Source organism: Microcaecilia unicolor, chromosome 4 (assembly GCF_901765095.1).
Source record: "Microcaecilia unicolor chromosome 4, aMicUni1.1, whole genome shotgun sequence".
Taxonomy (NCBI): domain Eukaryota; kingdom Metazoa; phylum Chordata; class Amphibia; order Gymnophiona; family Siphonopidae; genus Microcaecilia; species Microcaecilia unicolor.
The window spans coordinates 268,130,508-268,154,926 of record NC_044034.1 but is presented as its reverse complement, the minus strand read 5'-3'; the positions used below and the strand labels follow the sequence as shown (position 1 = coordinate 268,154,926).

The window sequence follows — 24,419 nt, the reverse complement described above, 5'->3', positions numbered from 1 at the left end:
GGAAAGGAGGTCATTTTCTTTTTGAAAATGCTGTTTGGAAAAACGTTTTGTGATTTGGACATTTTATTTTTTGATCCACTTTCAAACAAAAAACGTCCAAATGCAAAATGTCCAAAATACACAAGAAAATCCACAATAGAGTGAAACCATTCACATGTGCTCAGTGTGGTAAAAGCTTTGCTTGTAATGTAAATCTCAAAGTGCATCAAAGAGTCCACAAACGAGAGAAACCATTTGCATGTATACAGTGTGGTAAAAGCTTTGGTCAGAAGGTAAACTTCACAATGCACCAGAGAATACACAAAGGAGTAAAACCATTTATATGTTCTGAGTGTAGTAAAAGCTTTGGTTGGAAAGAAAGACCCACACGGCATCAGAGAATCCACACAGGGATGAAACCATTTACATGGACTTTATAAAATGCTCCCAGGTACACATCTCACCATTGCTCCCTTACCACGTCTACCCCCAACTGTACACCACTACCATAGCCCTTACAGGTGAAAGGAGCACCAATATGTGGGTACAGTGGGTTTCTGGTAGGTTTTGGAGGGCTCACAGTTTCCTCCACAAGTGTAACAGGTAGAGGGAGATAGAAGCCTGGGTCCAAATGTCTGCAGTGCACTGCAACCACTACTAGATTACTCCAGGAACCTGCATGCTATTCTAATGGACCTGAGTATAACATCTGAGGCTGGCAAGTAATATTTTTAATCACATTTTTGGGGGTGGGAGGGGGTTAGTGATCACTGGGGGAGTAAGGGGAGGTGATCTCTGATTCTTTCCAGTGGTCATCTGATCATTTGGGGCACCTCTTTGTGTGGAGTGGAGTAGCAGCCTAGTGGTTAGTGCAGTGGACTTTGATCCTGGGATAGTGGGTTCAATTCCCACTGCAGCTATTCGTTATCAAAACAGGTCTAGCTCAAAACGTCTAAGTTTTAGTCCTGGATGTTTTTGTTTTGTTCCATTATGGCTGAAAAATGTCTAAGTCTTAGGAACGCCCAAGTCCTGCCTTGAACACGCCCCTGGCACACCCCCTTGAGATTTAGATGTACTTCTGACGGACTTCAGAGAAAAACGCCCAAATGCAAACATGTCACATTTTGGACATTTTTCTCTTTTGAAAATGAGCCTGCAAGTGACATCAAAGTGTTGAAACCAATTTGGTCAGTCTCAGTTTCCTCTTCCCTGTGAGGCTGTCATCATCATACTCTCAAAACAAAGCAAGCAAGGCTATGAGCTGCTGCATCTACGTTGTCGCTCTTTATTGTTGGTAGTATTTGTATTTAATCTCACTTATATTTTCAAACATACCGGCTTGTGCAGCATATGTATGTACACAGAGGAAGTATAATAACGGAATAACTTTTCATAGGTAGAGTAATAATTTGTTGTAAATCGTAATCAGTGTGTCATTTGGAGGGGCTAGTTATAGGGACACCCTAGCATATGCTATATTCATATAGACATTTTTTTTCTCCTAGAGGGCCACTAAAACAGACATTATGTTATGAGAATCAGGTGCTCAACAATTAGAGAATGACATGGGGACCCGCAGTAACCGCAGGGATGGGGGCAGGAACAGAGCCCACAGGGACAAGGTGGGGATGGGGACAGAGTCTGTGAGGATGAGGACAAACTTTGTCTCCATGTCACTTTCTACTTTGAAGCCTGTTAATGAATTGGACTGCTATTTATGTTTGTTTGATTGATGCAGATGACAATATTTTTATTTTTTTGAAAAACAAGCAAAACATACTGGCAACAGCTAGAAAACTTGCATGGGGGATCCTGTACATCCTGCAACCAGCACATCTTCTAAGCAGACATTGTCTGTTGCAGGAAGGACTGTGGAAGACAGGAAAGTTAGACTGAATCCTGAGATTGTTGATGACTTCTTATTCATTCACAGATTTTAAAAACCCAGAGATTAAAAAATCATAACAGTGCTTCATAGGGCATATTTCTCCCCTTTGGGGCATACAGAACAGGTTGTATTTTGTACCCCTGGACATTTTAACAGGGTGGATTAGGATTCCTTGGGGTAGTAGAAGTCAGCTCTTGTTGGGGTTGGAAGGGTGGTGGTGGTAGGGTTTATTATAGCTGCTCATTGTTATTATTGTTTTCTATTTGTAATATATACACAACAGTTGCAGAGCATATTGTTCCTTTTTATATTTTAATAAAAATATTTAAATATAAAATCATAAGTGTTCGAGGCTTCTGCAGATGAGAACAGAGCCCATGGGGATGGGGCGGGAACGGAGATGGGGCCTGTGGGGACAGGGTGGGGACGGAGTGGGGACAAATTTTATCCCCATGTCATTCTCTATCAATAATCAGAGTTTCTATCTATTTATTTATTGTATTTGTATCCCACATTTTCCCACCGTATGGCAGGTTCAATGTGGCTTACATATTGCTAAAAAGGCAGTTACAAAATTTAGATTTGTAAGTCTAGTACATAATACAGAAGTACAATAAACACTTAGGTTGATATATTAGCACACATTAGTAATAGAACAAAGATAGCTTGTTATAGCAACCAACACAAACTTTACAGGCTTGCAGGGAAATGAGAGATGAGGGAGCAGTGCCAGGCCCATGGGGGTGGGAGTAGAGGGAAGAAAAGGCTCAATCTGTAGACCAGGTGAGGTCAGAGGTTGGGTATTTTGATGCCCTTAATCATCGGCACCCTGGGCCAGAGCCTCACCTGGTCCAATTGTTAAGCCGGCCCTGATGGCAGGATTCCAAAATGTAGATAGATTCCAGGAAGTTTATAACATTTATACCCCACATTAAACATGAATTAGATTGAACCTGGGAGCATTTTTTATTCCTGTGCCTAGATCAAAAGAAAAAGATGGCATGTGGGAACTTACTCCTTTTGTTTTGTGAATTGCAATGGTATATTTTAAAAATGCACTTGATATTTTTATTACTATTATTTAAAAGACAGATATTGAATAATGATATATCAACATATAGTTTCTACCTGGAAAAGCTTCTATATCTCTAGGGTTGTCATTTAATTTCTTTAAAAAAGATGTGTGTGTATGTGTATATATATATATATATATATATATATATATATATATATATATATATATATATATATATAAACACACACACATCTTTTTTGAATGACTTTAACTCCTAAACCTAAACATTCAACTGTCCCCTATCCCTGATATGTCCTGTCTGTCCTAACCCTTATCCCTTACTTGTCCTGTCTGCCTGTCATAATTAGATTGTAAGCTCTATTGAGCAGGGACTGTCTCTCCATGTTCAAGTGTGAAGCGCTACGTACGTCCGGTAGCGCTATAGAAATGATTAGTAGTAGTAGAGTTAACCTTCATGCAGAAGTCCAGAGTCAGTCTAAATGTGCCAACACTGTCCACACTATTGGCCGCCAAATTCATGCAAAGTTAATTATCTTCAGTGGAAAATAAATCTGTTGGCTCAGGCTGCCTGTGTGAATATTCCACCATTGTTTCATTATTGCTACCACATATTACATATGGGCATTTGCTTTAAACTTTGATTGTTTTAATTTGTTTATCCAGACCTTACATACACATGGCTTGCTTTTTAAACCCAAAGGTGAATCCTAAGGGTGCTTGAACAATTAGGTATAACCTGTGTTGTTTCTGACTTTACTTGTTTAAGAGTGCTATGGGTCCTGCTGATCTGTACATCTGCTGTCTGGAATTTTGGAAGATGGAAATAAAAATTAAATTTTGGATGTACTCTGTATAAGTTGTTTACTTTTGCAATGTGATGGATACCTGTTCTGGTTTGTGCATGTGATAATCTTTGAATAACTGCCTATAATTATGGCTATGATTTCTGAACATATTGTATCATTAAAGGACAAACTTTTAAATGCCCAGTTGGGTATATATGATAATCTCAACTTTGTAAAATGTTTCAGACATATCCATCTATTTGTTCCCATGATATAACTGAATTCTATTATTCTGTCTCACTGTATTTTCAATTGTACGCCACACTGAACCCGACTTTGCTTGGGATAATGTGTAATATAAATGGTTAAAAAAAATCCTTTATTCTCCACCTTTTAAGACACTGCCTACCTGCTGAATAGTGATGGCACAAGGAAAGCAAGTTTGGGCCAGTGAAGACTAAATCAAAATAATCTGTTCCTTAGCTGGACCTTAGTATTACCATATTGAAAATGCGACCATACCATGCCTCTATGGTTATGTTCCACTAATAAGTTAAATGATTAACTGGATTTCTTGAAAGGATTATATAAACTTAGGATGCATGACTAGGGACACAAACATACACTTATTTATTCAACATCACAATTCCTCATGTACAGCCACAAAACAACCTTTTAGGGTGGATAGTGTTCACAATGAACTTTTATTATCGACCAGATAGAGATAAGAGTTTTCAGTTTTGACACAGTATAAGTCATCACAAGAACAAAATATAAGAAAACCAATGGGCTGCATTAGGGGCTTATAGCCCATTTATGTTTAAACAAAAGAGATCTGCATGAAACAAAATATTTATTTTTATTTTGATTTATAAAACCACTTGCTCCTGAAACATGCTCAAAACAGAATAATCCATTTGTGTATCTAAAAGGTAAACCTCTACAAAACAGATGAAGATCTGATTCCATGTGCCCCAATGAAAGGAGAAGTTAATTCTACTTCCATTTAACTTCAATATATTCCATCATCTTTACAACACCTGGCAGATTACAACAGGAAACATCAGGAAACAGGATATCCTCACAGAAATCTGGCCATCTGTATTGTATAGAATAGTGAAGAAAAATGAGCACAAACTAGAGTTTATAATTGGTGTTTCTGGAGGATTGTGAAGACAAAGTAAGGATCCTGAAGTTTATTATGGCCTTTATGGGGAGCCAATGGAGTGCTTGTAGTAGGGGAGAGACTCTTTGGTTGTGGGGTGAACTGAAGATCAAGCAGGAAGCTGTGTTTTGGATGGTTTGTAATTTTTTTCAGGTGTAGATCTTTGCAACTTGTGTATAAATTGTTGGAAATAGCCCAGCTGGGATAATACCAGAATTTGAACTAGAAGACGAAAGGTTGCGATAGGGAAGAGGCTTCTGATACTTCTCAGCTTCCAAAGAATTCTGAAGGTTTTCTTTGCGACCAAGGTTATGTGGTCGTCGAGTGTCAGGTTTTGGTCTAGAATGACTCCCAGGACTTTAATTGCTTTCTAGTGGGAAACTTGTTTGGTCAATTGTAAAAATATGGTAGGGGGCAGGACAGAAGGTGATCGATATAACCATGAATCTGGTTTTCTCTCTATTTACTGAAGGTGGAGGCCCAGGTCTCCACTGTGTCTAGGCCAGTCTAGATCCTGTCTGTGTTATCTGTTAGGTCACCTGAGAAGGCTATGTATATTGTCACGTTGTCTTTGTAGATGTGTGATTTCAGTGCTAACTCTTCTAGTTTGCTGCCAAGTGGTTTCATCATGATATTGAATAGTGTTGGGGCCAGTGGAGAACCTTGTGGTACACCACAGCCTAGGGTCCAGGGGGTTGAGATGTTTTGTGGTGATTACAATCTGGATTTGAGGAAACTGGTGAACCATCTGAGTACAGGGCCTCCAAGGCCGATGTAGTCCAGTAGGTAGAGAAGTATATCATGGTCAACTATGCCAAAAGCACTTATCAAATTAGAGTATCAGTTCTTTCTTTCCTTTGCTTGTTTCAGCTTTGATGTCGTTGACCAGTGATAGAAGAACAGATTTGGTGCTGTAGTGTGGTCTGAAACCTGACTGGGAGGGATGGAGGATAGAGTGCTAGGATAGGTAATCCAATGTTTGTTTGGTGACTATCTCCTTCCATGACTGACTAGGAGTGGGATTGACACTACTGGTCTGTAATTCGTTATGTTGTTCTTCTTTGCCATGGTGTTGCTTAGGATTGGGGTAAGCATTATGTTTCTTTTGGTCTCCGGGAAGTGACCTTCTCATAGTGAGTAGGAGATGTGTTCGGTTAGTAAATCTATAAACCAAGTAGGGGCATCGCCCATATGTGGCGTGGGGCAAGCATCTAGTATGCAGGGAGATTTTGCATACTTTTTGAGTGAAGTTTGTATTTCATAGGTTGATGGTATTGTAAAGGAGGTCCAGGTTCTGTCAGCTCGTGCTGACTCGCTTTGTGGTGTCTTGTGGATTAGATAGCTCTCTAAAGGGAGAATGGTCATTGAAAGGCCTGATCTAATGTTAGTCACTTTCTGTTATATTGAGCTAAGTCCACAACTTCTGGCGGGTCTTCGTCAAAGAAGAAGTCAGTCAACAGCTATTAATGACTCAGTGTGTGTAAATGACAATGTGGAATATATATGTAATGCCATTCAAATATATATGTAATACCATTCAAAAATACTGAATATATGTAATATTTAAAGGGCTGTACAAACCATACCCTGACCATACCTCCTTTAAATCTCTGAACGCTAATACATATATGTATAAGTAGTGTGTGCTGTAAAATTGCTTACAAATATCTACAAGTTTAAACACACTGTTTACATGTGTAAATGATGCATCTCTTCTAAATTGTCTCTCATGAACTAAATACAAAAGAGAAAGATGTAAGGGCTTAAATGTATGCAGACATGATGATACAAAGAACTTATCCATTTCTCTCTTAATCAGCTACTTTTTCTTTTAATTCTATTTTCCTCCAGGAACTTGCCCAAACCTCTTTTGAATTTTGTTATGTTAGTTGCCATAACCACACCCTCCAGCATCATATTCCACAGTTTAATTATGAACAGTGAAAAAAAAATCCTTTCAATTTGCTAGTTATTTAGTTTTACGGCGTGTCCTACTGCTTTTAATGTCTGAAAAGTCAGACAACCATTTCAGGCTTGTAGGTGGTGTATAAGAAAGAAAATAAATAAATAAATAAATATGTACATACATAAATAAAATCAACCTACCATTCCTTATTTATAAAATCATGAGTGAGATAAAATGGTTAAAATTCTATCATACAACACCCTTAGCAGTCTTTTCTCAGAGCTGAAAAGTGCAAACATAGCCTTTCTTCTATCCTCTTTATAATTTTTATTACCCATCTCTGAACCTTTTGAGGTGGGACAACCAGACCTGCATACAATGTTAAGTGCAACCACAACAGGAACTTATACAGAGGCATAATGATATTCTCCATTTTGTGCACCATCCCTTTTCAAATAATCCCTAACATTCTATTTGCTTATTTGGCAGCCAAGACACATTAGGCTGAAAATTTCAATTGTATACATGACCTTAAGTCTTTTTCTTGGATGGTGACTCACTCAGAAGCCATCATCTTGTACATGTAGTTGGGATTATTCTTCCCTAGTGCATCACTTTACACTTGTCCCCTTTAAATTTCATCTACCATTTATATATGCCCAGTCCACTAGTATCACAAGAGCTTTTTGCAAATCCTTACAATCCTCTTCTATTTTGACTATAAAGGGAGCACAGAGAGTTTCTGTTGGATTCACTGAAGGTCTTGCTCAATAGAATTGTGGTTCTGTAGAACTGGAGAGAGGGGAAAACTGTCATGTCACAACAGTAGTTACAGAGAGGAAGTTGTAAATACAGGCTATGGTTTTATCTCAATGGTGGGAAAATTAATGAAGACTTTGCCATGGGATATAGAATTTAGCATGCTACAGAATCTGAAACAGAGTGGTGTTCTCAGATGGAGATGAGGCCAACACAATCTGATACATTTCCTTGACTGGGTGAATGACTAAAGAAATAGATCAAGGGCATATGTAGTATAACTGGACTTCAGCAAAGCATTTGATAATGCTCATATTGGGGTGCTCACAAATAAAATGGGAGGTCACCAATATGCTGGCCTGGATTAGAAACTGGCTGAGTAAAGTACAACAGAATGATAAATGGAAGCCACTCAGAGAAAAAAAATAGTGATTAGGAGTGCCTCAGGAATCAGTTTGAGACTAGTTTATTTGATGTTTCTATCTAACTTCACTGAAAACAAAATTCTTGAAGCAAGTTTCAAACAAGCAATATTAATGAATACATATTAATACAGGTCTCTTGAAAAAAAAAACCAAAATATCTGACTCATGCCTCTAAACTTCCTTTGAATTAAAGCTGGAGCAGAAGCTTTGCTTCATGTTCTATTCTGGAACATTGTCCACAGACTCATTTTACTACAAAGAAGTCTCCTGTTGAAGGAATATGTGCTGTGAATGGCTGAGTGAGAAGGCAAAATAAATATGATAGAAGTGTATAAAATAATGAGTGGAATGGATCGGGTGGATGTGAAGCGACTGTTCACGCTATCCAAAAATACTAGGACTAGAGGGCATGAGTTGAAGCTACAGTGTGGTAAATTTAAAACGAATCGGAGAAACTTTTTCTTCACCCAACGTGTAATTAGACTCTGGAATTCGTTGCCGGAGAACGTGGTACGGGCGGTTAGCTTGACGGAGTTTAAAAAGGGGTTAGATAGATTCCTAAAGGACAAGTCCATAGACCGCTATTAAATGGACTTGGAAAAATTCCGCATTTTTAGGTATAACTTGTCTGGAATGTTTTTACGTTTGGGGAGCGTGCCAGGTGCCCTTGACCTGGATTGGCCACTGTCGGTGACAGGATGCTGGGCTAGATGGACCTTTGGTCTTTCCCAGTATGGCACTACTTATGTACTTATGTACTAAATAAAAAAACGAAGTGAGAACTCCAATAACCAGCTACAAATATACAAACAATGGTGGGAGTTTGTCAACAGTCTGACATCCAAAAACGTGCTGTTTGAACAGGAGAAAAAAATTGCTTACTAGTAACCCTGGATGTTGTGTCCCTATACACGGTCATTCCCCAGCATGAAGCATTGAGAGTTATAGAACTCTCTTTAGGGCGGCAATTGGAGAACAGTAATTTGATTACCTTTGTAGTTAGTGAACATTGCATCCCTTGCGATGAAGAATAACTTTTTTCAATTTGATGGCAAGATTTTCCAACAGATTTCTGGTGTTGCCATGGGTGCTACGATAGCATCCTCTGTGACGTGGAGGGGCATAATCAAACGTCGCCGGCGATCTATTTTGGCGGCGGCGCTACAGCTGGCCAGAACCGTATTATTGAAAAAGATGGCCGGCCATCTTTTTTTTTCGATAATACGGTTTAGCCCGGCCAAATGCCAGAGTTTGCCGGGTTTGAGATGGCCGGTCTTGTTTTTCAGCGATAATGGGAAAAAATGCCAGCGATCTCCAACCCGGTGATATCCAAGGCATTTGGTCATGGGAGGAGCCAGCATTTGTAGTGTACTGGTCCCCCTCACATGCCAGGACCCCAACTGGGCACCCTAGGGGTCAGTGCGGTGGACTTCAGAAAACGCTCCCACATGTATAGCTCCCTTACTTTGGGTGCTGAGCCCCCAACCCCCTCCCCCAAAACCCACTACCCACAAATGTACACCACTACCGTAGCTCTTAGGGGTGAAGAGGGCAACTACATGTGGGTACAGTGGGTTGTGGAGGGCTCCCATTTACCAGCACAAGTGTTACAGGAAGGGGGGGGATGGGCCTGGGTCCACCTGCCTTAAGTGCACTGCAGTACCCACTAAAAGTGCTCCAGGGACCTGCAAACACGCAGGCCTCTAGGATTTGTTGCTGCTGTATAACCTTGGCACACCAGTTGACACCTGAAGACTAATCTCTTTGATAAAGTCCTTTATTTGAATAAGCACATTCACTCACAGTTAACTGCAGATCAGAGGTTGTGCCCCACTGGCAAAGAGTCTCCCTGGTACTGAGATTAGCAGTAGGTCAGAGCTGGCAGAATGGTGTACAATGCCCTCTTTCAGCAACATGCAAGGTAATAACTAAGTTCTCTAACGTGGGTAACACATGAAAGGGATCTAAAACTGGCTGACAAAAATGGCTACTACCTCATGGACTACCGGAAACAAAACTGGACACACTCTGACCCAGTTAGCAGGGGGAAAAGCACCATTGGAGTAGAGCCCACTACCCTACACCCACCACAATGCATTTGCTGATGTGACTCTGCAATGCACTTAACAGAAAAGGTGTCACACTCACCTGAGGGCCACATCACAAACAGGGAAAGGCTGTCAGAGGATAGAACATATTCTGCTGTCATGGAGGTGGCAAAAAAGGTTTTTAGTTTTATTGTTTTAGTGTGGGAGGGGGTTGGTGACCACTGGGGGAGTACGGGGAGGTCATCCCCGATTCCTTCCGGTGGTCATCGGGTCAGTTGGGGCACCTTTTTGAGGCTTGGTCGTGAGAATAAAAGGACCAAGTAAACCCGGCGAAATACTGCTGAACGCCGCTTTTTTTTCCATTATCCGCGAAAGCCGGCCATCTGGTAGCCACGCCCATGCCCGCCTTCGCTTCGCCGCCGACACGCCCCCTTGACCTTTCGCCGGCGAGGCAACGGGAAAGCGACGATGCTGTCAAAAAATCCGCTTTCGATTATACTGATTTGGCTGCTTTTGCGAGATTGCCGGCCATCTCCCGATTTATGTCGGAAAATGGCTGGCGATCACTTTCGAAAATAAGCCGGATAGTAACATAGTAGATGACGGCAGAAAAAGACATGCACGGTCCATCCAGTCTGCCCAACAAGATAAACTCTTATGTGCTACTTTTTGTGTATACCTTACCTTGATTTGTATCTGTCATTTTCAGGGCACAGACCGTAGAAGTCTGCCCAGAACTAGCCCCGCCTCCCACCACCGGCTCCGCCACCCAATCTCGGCTAAGCTTCTGAGGATCCCTTCCTTTATGACCCACTTTGAAGAGAAGTTTGTTTACCCTTGTGAATATAAGAATCACATTAGGATCTGGATACACTATATAGATGACATCTTTCTATTGCGGCCTGCTGACACACAGGTATTGATGTAATTTGTGGAATATCTGAATCTGTGCCATCCAAATATTAAATTCACGATGCAGTGCAGTGATGCATCCATTACATATTTGGATGTTAAAGTCCTGAAGAACAATTCGTCATTTACGACTATGGTTTACCGTAAACAGACAGATGTGAACACCCTTTTGGAATACTCCAGTTGCCACCCTAAGGCTTTGAAGGAGAGCCTCCCCTTTTCACAACTACTAAGATATCGGCGGCTGTGCTCACAGGAGGCAGACTTCAGATCTCAGGCCAAGGACCTATGTCAGAGGCTATTGTCCCGTGGGTATCCAAGAAAGGTAGTCTCCTCAGCATACCGCCATGCCAAGTATAATCATAGGGATCTGCTGCTGCAACCAAGGGCACATGAAACAGATGAAGATGAAGAAGATATTTTGACCTGCATGCTAAGGTTCACTGCACAGGCGGCTGAGGTTTCTGGAATTATGAGGAGGCACTGGAATGTCCTAAAGACCATCCCTGTCTTCTCTAACACGAGAGTAAGGTTTGCTTTTAGCAGGGGACAAAATTTTAAAAAACTGCTATGTCCGTCTTTACTACTTTCCAGAGATGCTGCTTCAATGAGGTACAGTGGACATAATAAGTGTAACAACTGTAGAATGGGCCCCCTGATGATGGAAACAGATAGGTTTGTAGACCCATCTACCACACAGGGCTATGAACTGTTTATGAACACTGACTGTAAATCAGATTATGTGGTTTATTGTATCTGCTGTCCGTGTGATAAGCTTTATGTGGGGCAAACATCGCGTCAGCTTGTCGCCCTCCTCACTGAACATAAAAGTGCTATAAAGACATGCAAATCGACCTCACCATTAGCGCTGCACTGTAATGTGGTACAACATCCTTTTTCATCCCTTTTCATCCCTATGGTGTTGTGTGCTGCAACAGATCAATGAGCCTTTAAGGAGAAGGGGAATGACCAATAGAAAACGTGTTCTACTCCAGAAGGAGCAACAGTGGATATTCAGATTAAATTCTATGGTTCCAGATGGTTTGAATTCAAGAGTGGAGTGGTGCCACTTTCTTTGAAGGATTTACTCGTCTGTTGGGGGGGGGGGGGGGGGGGGGGGGGGTTGCCCCCACTGGGACAAAGTATTTTCACCACACACTGTTCCTTTAAGACTGTTATTTGATTGGCTGTTGTGATTTAAGTACTTCTGACATTAACTCTTTTAAAGAGAGCCGCCATTTCTCTGCGCTGTTCTCCATATGAAGAGACTGATAGATTCTCTCTGTGTATGTGCGATTTGATTGGCTGTTGTGATTTAAGTACTTCTGACATTAACTCTTTTAAAGAGAGCCGCCATTTCTCTGCGCTGTTCTCCATATGAAGAGACTGATAGATTCTCTCTGTGTATGTGCGATTTGATTGGCTGTTGTGATTTAAGTTCGTCTGACATTAACTCTTTTAAAGAGAGCCGCCATTTCTCTGCGCTGTTCTCCATATGAAGAGACTGATAGATTCTCTCTGTGTATGTGCGATACTGCAGAAATGCGAGTCATCGGAGGAGCACATTCTATCCTTTCAGGTACTGATTTCCTGTTGTTCCTTCCATTAGAGCTCCCGACCGTTGGACTCTGAAGCAGGCAATGAAATGTCTGGCCACCGTTGGTCACGGTCTATCTGAAGGAGAAGAGTTGAGGAAAACACGCCTGAGCTAAGCTAAGTGCTTTATAATTTAAAACAGCAGGCTTGTGGCTTTTCCACATAGTTTTGGTAATACAACATAATATTCCTTATGTTATTTTGGATGCTGCTGAACATATTATAGGAGTTTTTTTGCCGATGATGAAGCAGTCCTGCTCCTTGTGTTTTTAACACGTGTGAGCTTCTTGAGGCTTTTTTCTCCTGTTCAAACAGCAGTTTTTTTGATGTCAGACTGTTGACAAACTCTCATCACTGTTTGTATAAAATAAGTAATAAATAAATAAATAAATAAATAAATAAAATATCTCATATTGGGTCATACTAAAAGTCTATCAAGCCCAGCATTAACTTTCCACCAGTGGTCAACAAAGACACAGGTACACAAAAGCAGGATCTCAGTTGAGTTTGAGTCATTCTTTCATTATTTCTAGTCTGCACCCTGGGACCAGCAGTAGCTAGCCCAAGTCTACTAAGGCTGATAATGAATCTGTGGATATTTCTTTCAGGAACTAGTTTAAACCATTTCTAAATTCTACTATTATGGAAACTGAGATGCGTCCGGGCTTGCTTTGATGCGGGCAATTTTCGATTAATAGTTCAAACATTGTTAATCACATTTGGACTACTGCAATATCATTTATTTGGGCTGCAGTAGTACCATTTGCTGCCGTCGTCAGACACTGCAAAATACAGCTCCTGGCTGATATGTAGAACCTCTAAATATGAGTGCCCCAGACCATTACTTTGAAAGCTACACTGGCTGCCAACAGAGGCAGCCAGACGTTCTATCAAAAATGCCCCTCCTTGTTAACTTGCATAGCCTTAAATACATGTTAGACCCCTTCCAAAAAACATCTGACAGAATGGTATGGCAAGACTCCCCTCCGCTAAATCCATGCTTGCTCTGCCCCACTATTGTGTTTATCCACATGTTCAGTCTGGTCAGCACCAACATCAGGCTCACTGATCTATAGTTTCATGGACCCCAGTGGAGCCCTTCTTAAAAACTGGCTGTACATTGGATATCCTCCAATTCTCACATACCATACATAATTTTAACAATCGGGTGTAGATTGCTGCTAATAGGCCTGCAATTTCATTTTGAGTTATTTTAGAACCTACGATATATACCACTGAGCCCAGATGATTTGTAACACTTTAGTCATTTGCTCTATTACATCTTCCAGATTCACCGATTTGCTTCAATTCCTTTAAATCATCAAAGATTGTTTCTAGCACTGCCATCTCCCCAACATCCTCCAAGTAATGATAAAAGCAAAAAACTGATTCAGTGTTCTCAGTACAGACTTACTGTTCCTGAGCCCCCCCGTTTAACTCTCGGTTATGTAATGGTTCAACTAACTCCCTCACAGGCTTCCTTGTACTTGAAAAAGTTTTTATTTGAGCACTTACGTCTATGGCAAAATTCTTTTCAAATGCAATTTGAACTGCCATATTAAAAAGTGTTGCACCAAATTTGCCTGTGCTTGTTTTAGACATTTTTAAAAGATCTCCTTTTAGCTTTAATAATCTCCTTCACCTCACCCTTTATAGTTCATGTATTATAAAAGGTTACAAAAATTATTAATCTTGGAAGCTCAGAGTAAATGTATTTTTAAACAGCATGTAAACAAACTTATAACCGCTCATTTTAGCTTTGTTTTTAAATAAATTCCTTCATTTTATCAAAGCTTTACTTTTTAAAATTAAATGCCACAAAGCAGTTGTTTTCTTCAGTCTTCCGTTTCCTTTGATTATGACAGACTTGATCACATTATGATTGCTATTGCTAAGTGGCCCCAACACCATTACCCTCATTACTAGTAAAATGCTAACAAATGTGGTCACACAATATCTCTTCTTCTTGTCCAGGTGGGCAGTAAAACACCCCTACCACCACATGCTTCCCATCACATGTGATGTTAAATCATTATGGATAAATATTCCACAATTTTATTCCTGTACAGCTTATCCTACGCCATCACCACTAATCTGTGGGACCGTTAGATCAGGAAGGAGCAAAAGGCGCACTCAGGGAGGGCAAGGCCATAGCGGAGAGACTGAGTGAATATTTTTGCATCAGTCTTTACAGAAGATGATGTAAGAGATCTACATATACTGGAAATGGTTTTCAGGGGTGACAATGTGCAGGAACTGAAAGAAATCTTGGTGAATTTGGAAGACGTACTGAGCCAAATTGACAAGTTAAAGAAATATAAACCACCTGGACTGGATGGTAGACACCCCAGGGTATTGAAAGAACTCAAAAATGAAATTGTTGATCTGCTGCTAGTGATCTATAACTGGTTGTTAAAATCGTCCATAGTACCTAAAGACTGGAGGTTGGCCGATGTGACACCAATTTTTTAAAAGGGTTACAGGAGTGATCCAGGAAATTAGAGATCAGTAAGCCTGACTTCAGTGCCCAGCAAAACAGTGGAAAATATTATAAAGAATAAAATTATAGAATACGTAGACAAACTTGGTTTAATGGAACAGAGTCAGCATGGATTCAGACAAGTGAGGTCTTGCTCATCAATTTGCTTCATTTCTCTGAAGGCATGAATAAACATGTTGTTAAAGGTGAGCTGGTTGGTGTAGTGTATCTAGATTTTCAGAAGGTTTTTGACAAAGTACCTCATGAGAAACTCCTGAGAAAATTAAGGAGTCATAAGATAGTTGCTGGACAGAAAACAGAAGGTAGAGTTAAATGGCCATTTTTCTCAGTGAATAGTGAAGTGTCGCAGGGACCGGTGCTATTTAACATATTTACTACTACTACTACTACTATTTAGCATTTCTATAGCGCTACAAGGCGTACGCAGAGCTGCACAAACATAGAAGAAAGACAATCCCTGCTCAAAGAGCTTACAATCTAATAGACAAAAAATAAATAAAGTAAGCAAATCAAATCAATTAATGTGAAAGGGAAGGAAGAGAGGAGGGTAGGTGGAGGCGAGTGGTTACGAGTCAAAAGCAATGTTAAAGAGGTGGGCTTTCAGTCTAGATTTATGTTTGAATTTGTTTATTAATTTACAAAGTAAACATGGTAGAAAACATTTTGCAGTACAGAAAAAAGAAAAGAAAAATTTTTATAACAAACTCTTCGGTGCGAAGTAAAACAGTACAGTGCAAAGGCAAAGGGCCTTATCTCTGATGGCCCCATACCTATATCTCCGGCAGCTAGAAAGGCCACTAAATAAGCAGTTCTTGCTGCTGATCTTTACTGCTATTCTCAAACGGACCGGTGTAACCGCCGGATGCCTTGCTTAAGAGAAAACTGTCATACAGAATTAGGTGTCTATTAGTACCCCCGGCACACCGGTCTATAATGCTGAGATTTAGATCAGATCAAGTTTACATCACTTTCCAGAGTAGAGAAAACATTGTCACACACCCCTCCTACGCCATGGTACTGCACTCCTAGGTTTATATACTTTAAGCTTAACATACTTCAATTCACCCTTCCCTCCCTCTCCCACCCCCCACCCTCCCCACCCATTCTCAGATAAGTACATTTATAACGGGAGTAACCGCATTTGGTTCCGACACACCCTGTGGAAGCTAGCCAAAGTTAACGAGCAGACTTCTCCCACGGGGGCTTAGCATCTGTAAGTAAGGAGACCAAATTTGAAGAAAGCGCTGTCGACGTTTAACTGAGGTTTTAGACTCTCGAGCTTCCCAAGAGGCCAGGAGATGAACCTGGTTCCTCCAATGCCAATAGGCAGGTGCCTCCGGGGAAGTCCAGTACTGCATAATGCATTTACGAGCCACCAAACACAGCTTCCTTCCTAGAAGGATCGCCGGTGCTTTATTAGGAGCAAATGACCCGGGCTGGTCAATCAAAAATTGCCTCTCAGTACCCTGGACCCTGACACCCAGCCGCACCAAAAGGCCACGGACACGTTGCCAAAATGTCCGAACCTTAGGACATTTCCAAAGAGCATGGTAAAACGTGCCCGGACCTTCATCACATTTAGAACAGGTATCACTCTCTGACCTCCGCATGCGGGCCAGCTGTACTTTGGTCATGTATCCCCGTAATATAACTCTGTACCCACATTCTCTCAGTCTTTCGTCTGTAACTAATTGTCTAATCCCTTTCAAGGAAGCCACTATATCCCAGGATGCCAGTGAAGTCCCCAGGTCCTGTTCCCATTTAGTTTTAGTTTTCTCATACTGTTGTATCGGCCTCTTACGGGCCAAGGCCCCATATAGATCGGATATCGCGTGTCTTTCTGTCGCCAGATCCCTAAAAAACTCCTGTATCTTGTCCCCCAAGCGACCTCTCAAAGCTTCCTGAGGCATTGCCTGTACATAATGCTGAATTTGTAAATAAGCAAAATGATTTCCCCAATCAGACCCTATCTTCTGTTTTAAGACTGCGAATGGCATTAGACCCCTCCTCTCCAAAAGCAGATGTTCCATCTTTTTAATACCTCGCTGTCCCCAGCTCTTAAATATTGGGTTGCCCATTCCCGCTTCAAATGCTGCATTCCCCACAATCGGAATTTGGTCTGAAATATTTGGATGTCCCCCCAATTGTCCAGCCCACCACTGCCATGTTAACCGAAGGGGATTAAGCAATACACTTTTCCTAAAATGTGGGGGTATGTTATTTCGGGGTAGGTGGAGTAGTGCAATCATATCATGTGGTGCTAGGCAAGGCTGTTCTAAATGTGTAGGCGTGTAGTACTGTGTTAAGTCAAGCCAGTCTCTCACATGTCGTAGCAGGCATGCCTGATTATATAGGAACAGATCTGGGAACCCTATGCCCCCTTGTTTCCAGCCTCCCACCAGCAAGCCCTGCTGCAGCTTTGCTTTCTTACCGGCCCAACAAAATTGGCCGCACAAACGATTTACATGCTTTAGATCTATCTTTGTTAGACGTATGGGCAAGGTCTGTAGGGCATATAGCCAGCGTGGGAAAACCACCATCTGTATCAAATGAATCCTGCCCATTAAAGACAGTGGTAAACCCCTCCAAGAGTCCAATTTGTCTCTAGTGTAATCTAAGAGGGCCTTAATGTTTAACCGATGTAGTTCTGTTGTTTGCATTGTAAGTCGAATTCCAAGGTATTTAAACGAATGATTTGCCCAACGCAAAGGAAACTCGTCCCCCCAATCCTCTACGCCTACAGTTGGGGATGCCAGCGCCTCAGACTTATCCAAGTTGATCTTGAAGCCTGAGTAATCTCCATACTCCTGAAACGTCTCCAGCAGCGTCCCTAAAGACTCCTTCGGGGAGGTCAAGTGAACCAGAAGGTCGTCTGCGAAAGCTGCAATTTTAAATGTCTGTGTGCCCATGCTCACTCCTTTAATCAAGAGATTTTCCATAATGTCACGAATGAGGGGGTCTAGCACCAATACAAAAAGGAGGGGAGATAGGGGGCAGCCTTGCCTAGTTCCTCTCCTAATAGGAAAACTCGTCGAAGCTACCCCATTAACCCATATCGAGGCGCTTGGGTTTGCGTATAAGGTTTGAACTGCCTCAATAAATCTGCCGGAAAAGCCATAGCTTTCCAATGTGTCAAAAAGAAATGTCCAATGTACCTTATCAAAGGCCTTTTCGGCATCAAAGCTGACTAGCAGAGACGCCAAGCCCTTGCGTTCCCCATATTCTAGTGATGCTAAGATCGCCCTCAGATTTTTACTTACAGCTCGACCCCCCACAAAGCCCACTTGGCTCTCATGTACCAGACGGGGCAGTATTCTAGCCAATCTATTTGCCAAAATTTTTGCCATCAACTTAGTGTCATAGTTCAACAGAGATATGGGTCGGTATGATGTTGGCTCCAATGTGTCCCTCCCTGGTTTAGGTAATACTATGATTTGTGCTCTGTTCAGGTCGGACGGCATAGCTTTCTGATCTATCATTTGATTTAAAAATTTGGATAAATCCGGAATAATAACCTCCCCCATCATTTTATAAAATTCAGCCCTTAGCCCGTCCGGTCCTGGGGCCTTTAACAAAGGGCTCTGTGTGATGACCATATTCACCTCATCTTCCGTAAATGGTTGATTCAATTGTTCTCGCTCTCGTTGGGTAAGCTTAGGGAGATTAAGGTTACTTAAGTACATCTGGCTCACTAGACCCTCTTCCTCTGGGGGGGCATAAAGATTTTTATAGAAGGTCTGAAAAATATTACAGATATCCCTGTCTGCGGTTTTAAAACCTCCTCCCGTCCCTCGAAGGGCTAAAATATGTTTAGCTCCCCCTTTTTGTTTAAGAAGCTTGGCCAGCAATTTGCCTGCTTTGTTACCGTGCTTATAAAGCATGTATCTATAATATATGTGAGATTTACGTGCTCGCCTATGTAAAAGTTCATTCAGTGCTGATTGTAAATCCAGCACCTGCTGTTTGGCATCTGCCGTATGGGTATCCCCAAACCTCATCCTCGCACGACAAAGCTGTTTACTCAGTCGCAGTATCTGCCTATCCCTGGTAATCCGGACATAATGCACATGGCTGATAATTTCCCCCCGAAGCACAGCTTTTGCGGCTTCCCAAAATAAAACCGGGTCATTCTGATGTTCATGATTCTGTGTCGTGTATTCCACCCAGCTGGCCTGCAAACGCCCTTTTAGTATGGGGTCTGTATAGAACTCTATGGGGAATTGCCACCTACTGTCTCTTCGAACCTGGCCACGTGGCTTCCACTCCATATGAACCCATGCATGATCAGATATCACATATGGCCCTATCTCTGCCTTTGCAATTTCCCCAAACATCTGGCTGGAAACCAGAATATAGTCAATACGCGACTGTGTCGAATGAGCCCGTGACATATGCGTGTAGTCCCTCAAACCCGGATGGAGTATCCTCCAGACATCTGTCAGGTCTAATAACTGGCTCATCTTCAATAGACCTCTATTATTATAATATGTCGCGGAATTGCCCGGTACTGATTTGTCTAGTGAGGGATCCCAAACTGCATTGAAATCACCCCCTATTATGAGTTCAGTGTGTGGCTGCTTAAGAAGGAAGTTGATTATCGTTTGGAAAAATTTTTTGTCGTAGTTGTTAGGGGCATAAATGTTACCAATAAGCACTTTTTGCTTACCTACCGTGGCCTCTAATATAACATATCTTCCCAAGGCATCTACTAAGAGAGGGCGCATCTCCAGGGCTACACCTTTGCGAATCAGAATGGCCACTCCACCTTTTTTCCCCTGTGCATGCGCCGCTACACACTTGTCTACCCACCACGTGCTGAGTTTAGCATGCTCTATCTGCGACAAATGCGTCTCTTGTAGCAGTGCAATGTCTATGTGGTGTCTATTTAATTGTTGCAAAATCTTGGATCTTTTAATGGGTGAATTTATCCCCCCTACATTCCAAGTTACAATGTTTACCATACCTCTAATGTGACCAAAATGGCATGTGTTTCAAAAAACTGCGGTAGTTGTGAGAGGAGACATCCCAGCCTCTGTCTCCTCCCCTTTCGGTCTCCGCCAGCTACTCGTTGGCCAGCATCCTGAGCATGCATCCCCAGCCAGACTTCAGCCCTCATCAATTCCAGCCTACCTATCTGACTCCCATCTTGCCAAGTATACACAGGGGCCTGCCTCTCCACTGTTACTCCCCTCTCCCAAAGGTCAAGGTTCAATCTCACCCCTTCCCTCCCCGCTCCCTCCCTCCCCCCCTCCCTATCCCAATTTCCCCCCTCCCTCTCCCCAGACCCTTAGAACCGGACCCACTTACTGGGACCATAACTTCCTATGTCTCTCCCTCCTCCCCCCAGAAACCTCATGTAAGCTCCAACTATTCTCCAAACCGGGACTTAATATAACCTACCTGTTACTACTTCTAGTAAACATTTCTATGTAAATCAGAACCTATTAACCTTCGAAACCATAGAAATTTAACCTTTAAACATATCCCGTAACCCAACTCTCCACATAGTTATCTCACACAACATATCCTCTTTAGATCAGTTCTTACGCCCGTGGGCGCCCGTTTATATACCAACTCTCCATATCTTCGTCTATTCATGCTCTGGTCTGCCTTCCTCTGCTGACAACTCCAATCCTTTTTTCAGCCGTCCTCAGGTCTGTCCATTTCTAGCTGCTTTAAAAGTTCTTGGGCGGCTGTTGCAGTCTCATATATCTTAGTGATACCCTTATAAGTGACACGCAATTTTGCAGGGTATTGCAGCGCAAATCTTATTTTCCTCTGGAACAGCTTAGAGCATAATTCCGAAAATTGGCGCCGTTTTGCTGCTACGCCAGCGGAGTAGTCCTGAAAACATCTAATTGTCACACCTTCAAAGACCAGGGGGTTCCCGGTTCTGAGCCGTTGTAGGATTTCTTGCTTTTGGGCATAGTCCAAAAATCTCAAGATGATTACTCTTGGCCTGCCAGCTCCTGCGCTCTTCTGACCCAGTCGATGGGCTCTCTCAATGCGAAGTGGCCCTAATGCTTCTGGGAGTTGTAGTTCTTTACACATCCAGGTAGCCAAGAAAGTCTCCAGGCCCCGTTCCGGGATACTCTCCGGGAGCCCCACCAGGCGTACATTGTTCCTTCTCGATCTATTTTCTAGGTCCTCCACTTTATTTTCCAGCGCCCGCAACTGATCTTGTATCTGGCTTTGCGACCCTTCGACCACTGCAACGCGGTCTTCCACTTCAGAGACTCGCGATTGAAAAGCTACACAGTCTTTCGACAGCTCCATGAGCTGCGTCTGTACTCGCTCTAATTTAGCGTCTATCGGGGCTAACCGGCGATCTAGCAGGTCGTCCATCACTGTCCTCATTTCTGCTGTAATTTCGGCTATCCATGCCGATGAGACCGACGATCCGGGCGGGCTTGCGGGCGGCGCCATTTTTTCTTCTCCTACCCTGCCACGGAGTCTGTCCTTCGGGGCGGATTTCGCCGCCATTTCGATGTCAGGAAAGATATAGAGGTAATCGCCAGACCTTTAACTCCTTATTCCACGATCTTTGGAGAATTGTAGTCGACTTTTTATGCTTTTTAAGGCTCTAGGGGGAAGATAGGAGCCGGAGAGATTTTCCCTTTCAACCTCTCGCGGTCATGACGTCACCGGAAGTCCTTCAGTCTAGATTTAAAGGTGGCCAAAGATGGGGCAAGACGTAGGGGCTCAGGAAGTTTATTCCAGGCGTAGGGTGCAGCGAGACAGAAGGCGCAAAGTCTGGAGTTGGCAGTAGTGGAGAAGGGAACAGATAAGAAGGATTTATCCATGGAACGGAGTGCACGGGAAGGGGTGTAGGGAAGGACGAGTTTGGAGAGATACTGGGGAGCAGCAGAGTGAGTACATTTATAGGTTAGTAGAAGAAGTTTGAACAGGATGCGAAAACGGATAGGGAGCCAGTGAAGGGTCTTGAGGAGAGGGGTAATATGAGTAAAGCGACCCTGGCGGAAGACGAGACGGGCAGCAGAGTTTTGAACCGACTGGACAGGGGAGAGGTGACTAAGTGGGAGGCCAGATTATAGATGATCTGGAAATCGGACCAAAGAGTGAAAATTTGCAGATGACACGAATCTATTTAAAGTTGTCAAAATGCATGCGGATTGTGAAAAATTGCAGGAAGACCTTAGGAAACTGGAAGACTGGGCATCCGAATGGTAGATGAAGTTTAATGCAGACAAATGCAAGGTGATGCACATTGGGAGGAATAATTCGAATCATAATTATCTAATGCTAGAGTCCACTTTAGAAGTCAGCACTCAAGAAAAAGACCTAGGTGTCACTGTAGACAAAACCGTAAAATCTTCTGCCCAGTGTGCGGCAGCGGCCAAAAAAGCAAACAGGATGTTAGGAATTATTAGGAGAGGGATAAAAAAATATGACCAAAAATATTATGTCTCTGTATCGCTCTATTTTGCAACCTTTTCTTGAATACTGTGTTTAATTCTGGGCGCCGTATCACAAAAAAGATGTAGCAGAATTAGAAAAGGTTCAAATAAGAGCAACCAAAATGATAGAGGGGATGGATCTGTTCCCATATGAGGAAAGGCTAAAGAGGTTACGGCTCTTAGCTTGAAAAAGAGACGGCTGAGGGAGGATATGACTGAGATCTACAAAATCCTGAGTGGTGTGGAGCGTGTGGAGGTGAATTGATTTTTCACGCATTCAAAAATACAAAGACAAGGGGACCCTCAATGAAAATGCATGGAAATACTTGTAAAATAGGAGGAAATATTTTTCCAAAGAATAGTTAAGTTCTGGAACTCCTTGCCAGAGGATGTGGTATCAGCGGTTAGAATATCTGGGTTTAAAACAGATTTGGACAAGTTCCTGGAGGAAAAGTCCATAGTTTGTTATTGAGATGGACATGGGAAAAGCCACTGCATGGAATGGTGCTACTAATTGGGTTTCTGCCAGGTACTTGTGACATGGATTGGCCACTGCTGGATGTAGGATACTGGTCTAGATGGACCATTGGTCTGAGCCAGTATGGCTATTCTTATGTTCTTATGTCAGCAAGACGGGGTTATATAGAAAATAAAATAGAAGTGGGAAATAGACCAAGCTGACCAGAGACAAACGAGGAGACTTCAATTGATTGACTCTGGTCAGCCTGGTCTATTTCCCACTCCTATTTTATTTTCTGTTGTTTTGTCGTGGGATCTCGTCATTCCTCTGCCTCAGCGGATTCCCACCAAACCTTTATATGAGTTATATGTACATTACCTGGAAACGTTTGTTTTCTGCCACAGGCAATTATTACTACCATGAGCCACACAACACTTCTGTAAGAACACGTTCCAGATACTGTATAAAGATTTCAAAAAGCCAAGACTGTCGGCCTTATTCAATCAAGTTTATCTTTCCACAGGCACAAAATGTACCAAATTCCTTTTCAATAAAGTCTAATAGTTTTATTATTTATTGAACACTAAGACAATTTAAGTGAATTAGTATAGTAGGTCATGATTAGCTCTTGTGCACGAGACTCTTCTTAGGATGTTTATACACAAGCTAAATAAGCTTTTAAAATAAGCTGATAAGCTGTAAATTAAATCAATTTCCTAGACACTATACCTTTCAGATAACTGAAAATACATCAATTCAGAAAAATATATAAACTGTAATAATATAAAAAAAATTTTAGGAAAATATTTTCACTCTTACCTGGCATACTTTTAAGTAGCTTTGAGTTACACATATGCCCTTTCCATATATCAGTAAGGATATACTCCATGCGTTTCGCCCGCCATAGGAAGTTAAATACCCTGAGGTAATGGCTCATGCATTCTCTGGTAAATACCTATAAAATACAATTCAATAGGAGTCAAAGTGACAAAGGTAATTTTAAATAATTGTCCTTTTGTTCTTATTCCTCTGGTTTTATTCAAAAAGTTGTTTTCTCCTTTTTGTACCAATGTGTATTATTTATTGAATAAGGCCTTTAGGATTAGATACACTAATTATTTTCCCTATTTACACAAAGAGCGCAATTCTATAAAGCAAGCACTTCCAATTAGCTGCCTTGATGTTGCCCACAGAGAGCTTACTCTATAATAGCAACTGGGCATCCAGATTCCATTACAGAATACTAGCGTAACCTGGTATTGGCGTGGCTTACATTTACGCACCTGCATAAGTACATAAGTAATGCTACACTGGGAAAAGACCAAATGTCCATCGAGCCCAGCATCCTGTCCACGACAGCAGCCAATCCAGGCCAAGGGCACCTGGCAAGCTTCCCAAACGTACAAACATTCTATACATGTTATTCCTGGAATTGTGGATTTTTCTCAAGTCCATTTACTAGTGGTTCATGGACTTGTCCTTTAGGAAACCGTCTAACCCCTTTTTAAACTCTGCCAAGCTAACTGCCTTCACCACGTTCTC

General features: G+C 42.0%; 1 protein-coding gene across 1 annotated transcript in view; it reads right to left on the bottom strand.

Annotated features, from left to right (window-relative positions):
- The window catches only part of TUBGCP3 (tubulin gamma complex associated protein 3), a gene marked incomplete in the record, with an annotated part of 536,537 nt that overhangs the window by 30,275 nt on the left and 481,843 nt on the right, over positions 1-24,419 (bottom strand). The window contains 1 exon segment of the mRNA XM_030201534.1: positions 23,697-23,832. Within this exon segment, the coding sequence (XP_030057394.1) occupies positions 23,697-23,832 (136 nt within the window).